This window comes from Juglans regia, chromosome 3 (assembly GCF_001411555.2).
Source record: "Juglans regia cultivar Chandler chromosome 3, Walnut 2.0, whole genome shotgun sequence".
NCBI lineage: Eukaryota > Viridiplantae > Streptophyta > Magnoliopsida > Fagales > Juglandaceae > Juglans > Juglans regia.
The window spans coordinates 5,741,726-5,751,796 of record NC_049903.1 but is presented as its reverse complement, the minus strand read 5'-3'; the positions used below and the strand labels follow the sequence as shown (position 1 = coordinate 5,751,796).

Below are 10,071 nucleotides of genomic sequence, written 5' to 3'. Positions count from 1 at the left end.
ACAGAGAAATTTTAATTATTATTCTTAACTACACATTAAACATAATTTTTAATTTTTTTTCTTATCAAATATAAAATATATAGATGATAAATAGAAAAATCAATTAATTTAGAAAGAATAAAAAAAAATATAGTGTATCAAAATGATGAGTAAGAAATTTCATTTGTTGACCAAAATAAATTTACACTGTCAAACCAAATTTAATATTAATACTATTCACCCGAGTTTTGGATAGGTATCCAGATATACTCAGACCAGAATCTGGGTCGGAACTTGGCCTAAATTAGCCTAGTTATAACCTCGGCCGAAATTTAGATGAATCCAAATTTTTAAAATTTGAAAATTCAAGTTTGAACTGCGCTTAGATTTTTGTTTTTTTTTTTTAGTAAAAATTTTGGGCTGTACCTCGATGTAAGATTATAGGAAATATCTTATTGCAAGCAAGTTTGTGCACTAATTTGTACACCAATATTGATATATAATATATATATTTAACGAAATGATGTGAATTAAAAATAAAAATAATTTTTATGATATATGAGATTTTCTTCTTCTCTTAAAATTTTTTTTTTATTTTTTTTTAAATAAAAAAAATCATCGGTACGCGATATGGTGCACAAACTCGCTTGTATCTAACAAAACCCAAGATTATATACTTCTTGACCGATATTATATTTCTGTTTGAAACGAAAACTTTTATTTGCACCCGATCGACGTCCTCTTTCTATGAACTGGTAGCTGTTTTTTGGTTTTTGAGGTGATTGAGGGATTGTGTGTACCTCACAGGAGCTGTTTCTTGATCTCGTTTAAGGTTTTCTTGCGTATTCATAGTCATAGATATTGCATATATTCTTTCATTTCAAACTCGGCCGGTTTCTGGTTGCTTTTTTCAGCCATATAGAATAATAAAATGTTGGCACAACTCAGTCCCAATCTCATACCATTCCCTCCAGGTCTATGTTGTCTTGCTCTAATAAATCGTCTTCATCTGATGATATGGTTGTAGCCCTTTTTTTTTATCAGAATCTAAATTTATTTATTTGCAGTTTTTCACGAGTAAGTTCCAAGCTTTCTTTTTTGTTGTAATGTTAATTGCGCATGTTACTTCATAAAATATACCCCAACCTGTTTTCAAAAGATTCAAACCAAGAGGAAAAAGAAAAAAAAAAAAAAAAGTTTCAGGTTTTAAACTCGATACCTGAACCGGGTGTACCAGGATTTTTCTATGTAGGTACCGGCCAGGGTTATCCGGGTTCCAGACTGAACTTGAAAAAAACTCAACCCGGATGAATAGACATATTTAGTACTAATTATTGGTGGTTCTAGCACCATTAAAAAAAAAAAAAAAAAAGGAAGACTTGTGGGTTTTCAAATTACAGTTAACAAAGCAATATCAACTTTGAAGAATGAGTAATACTATATACAGTCGTAGAATACGTAAGCATCATGCAATCGTTTTAAAAAATAGTAAAGTCCACTATTAAAAATTTAATTTTTTTATGTGGACTCTGTATTTACTCACTTTTTTTAAAGTGATTGTGCGGCACTTGCGCATTCTACAACTGTAAATATAATTTCTCTTAAAATTTAAGATATTTTGATAAAATAACTTATACAAATAATATTATTTTATAAAAATATTTTTATTTTAACACATGATTGAATAGTGAATAGAAATTGAGAGTAATGGAATTTTTGTGACGTTCCTTTGATTTGATTAACTTCTTTTATAGACAAAATTTGATGTCTTTCAAATTTTGTTTTATTTTTAAAGGAAACTGCCATAATTCATTTATCGAGAACTTACATCCATGAGCGAATACATTCTAAGATTTATCCATATCAAACATAATATCATAAACCAAAATAATATATTTGTAGATCCAATAGTACATTATTTTCTTTTGTAACTAGTCTAGTTTCCACTACTGTTGATACTCTTCACAGAAAAATGTTCAAGAGACAGTTTAACCTCACCCTTCATAGAAAGAGATTACTCAACCTCTACAGACAAAACTCCGATAAACAATTTTTTTTTTTAATTAACAATAAGGAAACAAAAAATGAAAGCAATGAAATAGATACGACCTCACCCTTCATAGAAAAAGATTACTCAACCTCTACAGACAAAACTCCGATAAACAATTTTTTTTTTTAATTAACAATAAGGAAACAAAAAATGAAAGCAATGAGATAGATACGAAATCTATGATGGTGCGTGAAGGCAACACGTTTGTCTCTTTTCAGCCACAAAGATTAGATCTGAAAGATTTGGTGGTGAATTCGATGATTTGACGCTTGTGGCGATAAGAGCTGCCGGGAAGGGTGGCGCGTAAAGACCACGCTCAAAACTATTACTTTTCTCCAAATGATTTGTAGATTGGGAGTCTACTTGTGTTGTGCGTCTTTTAAGAGTTGTCATAAAGCTATAGATCTGTCTTTTTCGACCTTAAATGAAGCCAAAAAAAAAACTAAGCAAAAAGAACTTTCTTGAAAGAGAGAGAGAGATGGATAGGGCTTCCTATCTTTTTAATGATTTGGCCGAAATACAGAAGATAAATGAGGGTTAATTAAGGTGATATTCTTTTAGTGTTGGAATTAATTGACATTCCCAATATTCTTGGATGTATTACCTGATCTAGGGAACTAATTTACTTGTTATTTCATTTTCTATAACCGGACATAAAGAAATTTGACTTTCAATTATTTATCCCCAAAATGGTGTAAGGAATTTAAAAGACTTTGCATCTAATTTGCTAATTGTTTTTTTTAATTACTAAAATGAAGGAAAATTTCATACCCAAATAAAAATACTTAAAGAATGATTATCTTTATGGAGATTGGATGATCAAAGATCAATATCCCTAAAGTTTTAAAACATATTAAAATGCTTATTAAAAGTTGTAGAGTTGATTATTCTTCATGTATTTATGATTATCTGAATCCCGGATTTTCCTTCATAAAATAATGGATTGGAACTCCTCCCCATAAATCAAACCAACTATCAACCGTCGGATCAGAGCTTAATTTTCTAAACTACGCATCACATTAGAAACCCATTATCCTAAGCCCAATATATTACATCCATTCGGATAGAGTTGAGGCCCAAAGTTGAGGGTGTTACAATGACTCTATTACCCTCACGCTGTCGCTTTTCGTTACCATGGTTTCACAGAATCACAATTCACACCCCGCACTCGTTAATTTGTCTTTCAAATTGCCAATATTTGAACTCCATCGAAACACAGATTTGTTGATGTTTTCTTGTAGAGAAATTCTATTTGCCCTTTCCACGTAAAGACTATATGTACAAGTTTTTTATTAAATAAAAAAAAATATCATTTTAAGAGGGATATTTTTATAATTTTAAAAAAATTTAAAGATAAAATTGTTTAGGTTTGCATTGCAGTCTTCAAATAGAAACCGTATATAACATTGCTATTTCATGTAATAGTTAGTGGTTTTATAAATATTTTGGATCAATAGTCTATCCCTATTTTTTTTTTTTTAAATAATACTAGATATAATTTTTAAATAAATAAATCTCGTTTAGATCTTTTATAAAAACGAGAGTTCAACTACGAAATAATAATAATTTTTTAAATGAGATCATTTTTTTATAAAATCAAAACTTATTTATTTTGAATTTATATAAATTATTTTAAAAAAAAATTGATTACTAAATTGAACAGGGATTAAATGTGCAAATAATCCCGACAAAACGTCGTTATAACCGCGGAAACAAAGGCATTTTGTAGGCCAGGAATAGCACGTGGTTTCATTGATTTTTGGATGCTTTCTGCGAAATAACATCCAACTACTGTACTTTTGTACTACGATTGACTGCGAGCATATGTATGTCTGAATATTAAGTTGTTAAACTGAGAGTTATCTTATCTATCACGTATCATTCAATCATTTTAATTTTTTTAATAAAATATAATATATAATTAAAAATTTTATAATTTTAAAACAAATTACATATTAAAAAATTATATTTTAATAATATTTTATTTAATTTTTAAATCTCATCATATTTAATCTCAACTCAATTTACTATCCAAACCTCCCTTAAAAATATATTTGATTAAATTCTTAGAGTATCAGTATCTCATAATTTTGTGAATAATACTAAAATAACTTAAGTGAATATAATTTATTAAATTTTAAGAAATGAGAGAAGAAAAGTTGAATAAAAATATTATAAAATTAAAAATTATTTTTATTTTAAAATTTATAAAAATCGTATTAATTTTTATTTTTAAATAATTATTAAATTAAAATTTTGAAATTTGAAATTAAAAATGTTTTTGAATTTAATGAGTGATTCTGAATGAAAATTGTGAGAAGCTTTTAAGAAAAAATTCTTATAATCGTCAAGATTTCCAAAGGTGTTCTAAAGACTCGGTCTCATTAGCTTTTACAAAAATTTTCATTTTATTTTATATAATTATTATAATTTTTTTAATTTTGTATATAAAATAAAATAAATAATTTAATCTTTTTAGATTTTAAAATAAATATAATATTAAAAAAATAATATAATAATATTTTATTCAACTTTTAACTTTTATCTCAATTTATTTCATTTCATCTCATGTATAAAAATAAAAAACAAACGAGGACCATGAAATTGTTCAAGCGTGACATTTTATAGGAAGAAGTGGAAAAATTGAACCCATACACATGTTCATACTGAGTGGAAAAATTGAACTCATACACATGTTTATATTGAGTTTATTATAAGAGTAATGATATACACATAATATATTATATAATAATATTATAAAATTAAGATATTTTTATAAAATAATGTAATTGTTGTAAAATAATTTATAAAAATACTCTTTATTTAAAATATAATTATAAAAAATATTATGCGTAAATAATAAACAGCAGAAATTGATTGATGGCAATCATATATATATTAGCTTCATCATATATTCACTAATCATGAAAAATAGGATGCTCTCCCATTTATAATTGCGTCGTCAACACGTAAAGCAAGAGGAAACTCGTTTTATTTACATTCAACGTGAGTCATGATTAATTACTGCATAATTATCATATTGTTTCTCTTCCTTCCAAGATCCCATTTTCTGCAGAATCTCCATCCACTCATTATTTGACACGTTTTGTAATTGCATAGCTATTTTTGTTTCTCTTTTTCGAATATGCATGCACTTGCCGCCGTATGTATGAATGTATTATAATCGTGTGGACCTCATGGATCACATCATATATGAAACACATCCAGACTCCAGAGTCAATCAAATCAATATTCGTGGGGATTTGTGGGGTCCTTTTATACCAAACCTACGGCGGCCTACTCAAGAAAATAAAACAACTTTACCAGATTTTCTCGCATCACGGAAATATGAAATCAAATGGTTGCAGTTTTAACCGTGTATACTATTTCTTTTTAAATTATTTTTATTTTTTATTTTTTATTTTATGGGATATGTTAGTAGAAAAGGGGGGTCAGTTAGGCATTATTAGCAGTGACGAGGATAAGGGGGCGAGGGGGCCCATGTAAAGTCTCAATTGAAAGGTTCAAACCACGATATTTATACTTTAAAATGATTAAATAATAATATCTCCCTCCATTTTCATACTTTTGTTCTTATTTTTGTCAACAATTAAAATAGAATAATTTTATTTAAAAATTTTTATACCACACATTATTTACGTGGTATAATTTGATTTAAAAGATAAATTAAATCTTATAAATCAAATATGACCTTAATTAATGTTAATAAATGACCAATCTTGAGGAATACCTTGCAAGGATTAATACACCACACACTATTTATATATCATCATTTATAATGATCTCCTCGTTGTTTAATCACAAGGATTAATATTCAATGAATTTAATGACAAGAGTCTATTCTACATGTGAGAGATTGTCTTAAAATATAATATAAAATAATGAATTTTATTTTTATATCATTAAAAAATTTTAAAATAAATAATCAGGATATTCCAATGATTTGGTATTTGAAATTAAAACAAATGTAGGCTGTAGTTTGTGTAGATTCGCCTACTATGGGTCTAAACGACACTGAGATTTTTTATTTTATTTTTTGCATTCAATTCTTTCGGAAGTACTTCTACCTTGGTATTGATTTTTTTTATGGTGGACCAATTAAAAGCAGACACGCGGCTTCTATGCTAGGTCGAGGGTACTCGTACGACGTACGTGTTGTGCAACTGTCGGACCATTCATGGACGCTGATGAACATATATAGGTCCACTTCCATTTTTGGAACTTGAATTTATATTCAAAACTAAAGTCCTTCTCAAGTAAAATAATTAAATAATTAAATGTTTGAGTTCGAGTTGCAGGCCGTAATCATAACATGCTTGACCGTACTTACGGAGGCAACTCTCAACCAACCTCTATCTATATGGCAAGCCAGGTCAAAACAACATCATCGTACTGCTTATTTCTTCAGCATTCCTATATATGATTAAATTATACATAACAAGTTCAACAGTTTTCTTTCTAAAATAATAAATTTAATTAATCTTTTTACACAATGTATTATGGTTAATAATAAAATATAAATAATGAAATTCACTCATTTTTATTGATTTAAAATTTTTAGACAAATATTGATTTCACATAATTTCAAAATAAATGTCCTGATTCTAAATACTGACTCTATACTTTACTCTATATAATTAAATATTACACGTATATTACATCTAATTAAGTGTGAGTATTAAGAGTATAATATAAATAATTAAATATGTATATTCACATCAACTTAAATTTTTTAGACAAGTGGTGAGTTCATATGATGTAAGACTAGAAGTTCATAATTTGAATACTGACTTTACACCATATTCTATTTAATTATATATTTTATCATTAACCTGGACTTTTGAGACAAGTAGTAATTTCACAGTTATTAATATATAAATATTCATGCCAACTATCATAAAAGATTATTAGTATTCTCATATATATTTTTTTAAAATTATAAATAAAGTATTTACATACTATAATTGTTTCCAAAAGAATAAAGTTATAAGAAATTGATCAACATCCTCCAATTTTCAGGTTCTAATGATTTTGTATCAATATTTAGCTGGACAACACCACACCAAGACTAAAATAATATATTAATGGCGCTTATGCACTTTGTTATAAATGGTTAAATGGGTATTTCGCATGTTTGCATACACTTAATTAAAAAATGGACACTCCAGCCGGTAATTAATTATATAATTAAAGATTCGCAGGGAATCAATAGTGCTTGATTAATCGTATCCATATGGATCTGCCTTTATCTTATTTTATTTTAGTTTGCACGTATTAATTCATTCATCCGACAGATATAATTAAAGCTATACAACTCATGCACACCTAACGCACATCAGTTTTTCATGCAGAATATACAAATAGTTCAACATTTCAGTGTGATAAGTCGATATCATTGTCATGTTTGTTCATAAGGAAATTATTTAAATAGCTAGAATTTTCTCCCACATTACTATTTTTTTTTTTTCCCGTTTCATATTTCCTCTCTTTAGGACATCATTAATAAATGGGTGGTGCTACTCTTACAGCTGGGAGCTCCCGCTAGTGGTTTTGAAATTTTTTTACATATATTTTTTTAACATATTTAAATATTTTTTAAAAAATAAAAAATTTATAATATTATTAAAAATTATTTACTTCATTATTAAATAATAAATAAAAAATAAAAAATTCATAGCAGTAAAAATTAGCAATAGAAATAAATGATGACAGTAATATTTTCCTTAATAAATATATATGGCTACACGCTCGTCTGCATTCCCACGGTTTACATGGTGAGGGAGGGACGAGGGTCCGTATATATGTGGGTTTAGCCATGTATACTTATAGCAAATAAATTGCTATATATATTTAGCCTATATACATTAAGGTTTGTGCACACTGTCACGTAATCCCAAATAACATGACAAATAGATTTGATACAAAAGTAATAAAAACCATCTACTGAGTTTCAAAATATAGTAAATGCAAGTAGAACAAAATCAACGTGCCCGTATAAATTTCACTTAAATGCTGGGATAACTTGGTAATTCAACATGCCGCATGGGAGACACATCAATTGGACAATCTAATTTCAGTAAACAGAAAAGATAAATATTTATTAGTAAACATATCCAAATTCATAAATTTGAGTGATTTAATATAGTACATTAGATTATAAAATAAATAATAATTTTTTTTTTTTTTATAAAAATATGAAATTATGTTAATTTATGTGTCTATTTTTGTATAATTTTTTGTAACTGTAACATTTTTCTATATTAATAAATGGTTAATATTTTAATATTTTAAATTTTAATATTATTAATATACTCTATACACTGATTCGAATGGAATAACTCAAAAATTAAAGAGGGTGTTGATCTAAAATTTAATGCATATTTAACTCATTAAACATATTCGAGTCTTAAATTGGTCAGATTTTATAACATCATCACATCGTTTTTTTTTTTTTTTCTATTTACACAAAAACAGAAGATATCGCATTTAACACATTTTTAACATCCTAGCACGCGGGGGACATTGAAAGCTAGGTATTCCTTCCCCCACGAGAAGAAGAACTCAAAAGTAAAAACCGGAAAATGATACCTAGCCAATCAGCGAGTAGGAAGACGCGCGGAAAGAGAGTGTGGATGGTAGGAGTTCCCCCGCACGCAAAGAACTGTGCGCCGTTTGCAGCCGTTCGATAAAGATAATGATGCTGGATACCCCCCACAAAATAAATAGACAGGCCACATGCCACGTAATTCGGGGACAAGAAACACTAAAATTGCCAGCCGCCCCCTCCTTTTTTTTTTCTCAATTTATCAGTCAAATCCCTCGTTGACTGGACCTTTATCACTCTATCTGCTCAATTCCTCGCCGATTCCTGTCTCGCCCTCTATAAAACCATCCTCCCCTCCCACTTACCAGATTGGATTTACCCGCCCTGCCCTTGCTTTACCTCGTTTCTTTGTCTACATTCCAGCTGCCAAAACATAGTTCCCCGGAAATTAATAAGAATATGGCACCGAGGGCGAAGTCGGCCGTTGCTAAAGGTAACAGTAACGACAAGGAGGTGCATTTCAGGGGAGTGAGGAAGAGGCCATGGGGAAGATATGCGGCCGAGATCAGAGACCCATGTAAGAAAAGCCGTGTTTGGCTTGGTACTTTCGACACGGCGGAGGAAGCCGCTCGGGCCTACGACGCCGCCGCGATAGAGTTCCGCGGCGCTAAGGCCAAGACCAACTTTCCGTTAGTATCCGAGGATGTGGATAACAAGAAAAATAGTCATAGTAATAACCAGAGTCCGAGCCAGAGCAGCACGGTGGAGTCCTCGAGCCGCGAGCCGGCTCTGATGGTCGATTCCTCGCCGCTGGATCTCAATCTTGCTCACGGTCATGGAGGCGGATCTGGCCCTGCCAACTTAATATTCCCCTTCCAGCAGCACCACCGCCAGGCCCCGGCTGTTCAAGTATTCTCAGGCGGTATTCCGGCGGCGAACCACATGATCTTTTTCGACGCGATCTTTCGCGCCGGGATGGCGCAGGGTCAGCCCTATCAACGGCTGAGTTTCGATCGCGCTCCCGTGGCGAGCGATATCCATGCAGCGGCCTTCGCCCATGGGGTCCAGAGCGACTCGGATTCCTCCTCCATCGTTGATTTGAATCATCAGGATCTCAAGCCTCGGAGAGTCCTCGATCTCAACTTTCCTCCACCGCCGGAAGTTGCCTAAGTTTTTGGCCGTTAAAATGAAATGAAAATAATCGATTTTTCCTTTCTTATCGTTGATATGGATTTTATTTTTAATTTCTCGAATTTAGGGAAGCTAGCAAAAACGAAAACCGAACTCCAAAATCAATGAGCAATAATCATAGCTCGATGTGAATACTGATCTCCTTTTTTGCAACATAGTCAAACCAATAGTGTTTCTTTCTGTTGTTCGAAATTTATTCAGGAGCCTCTTTTGTTTTTCAGTTGTAATCTCTCGTTTTCGGAAGTTGGTCTTTTTCCCAATGAAATTAACCTAAAATTTTATTGTA

General features: G+C 30.4%; 1 protein-coding gene across 1 annotated transcript; it reads left to right on the top strand.

Moving 5' to 3' along the window:
* Positions 1–8,889: 8,889 nt before the first annotated feature.
* Positions 8,890–10,071, top strand: LOC109015484 (ethylene-responsive transcription factor 4-like). Its single transcript, XM_018997955.2, has one exon. The coding sequence runs from the start codon at positions 9,054–9,056 to the stop codon at positions 9,762–9,764; it is 711 nt and encodes a 236-aa protein (XP_018853500.1). The 5' UTR covers positions 8,890–9,053; the 3' UTR covers positions 9,765–10,071.

What these genes read in the sequence shown, in the direction of transcription:
- LOC109015484 (XM_018997955.2), top strand. Translation starts at nt 9,054, where the DNA reads ATGGCACCGAGGGCGAAGTCGGCCGTTGCTAAAGGTAACAGTAACGAC.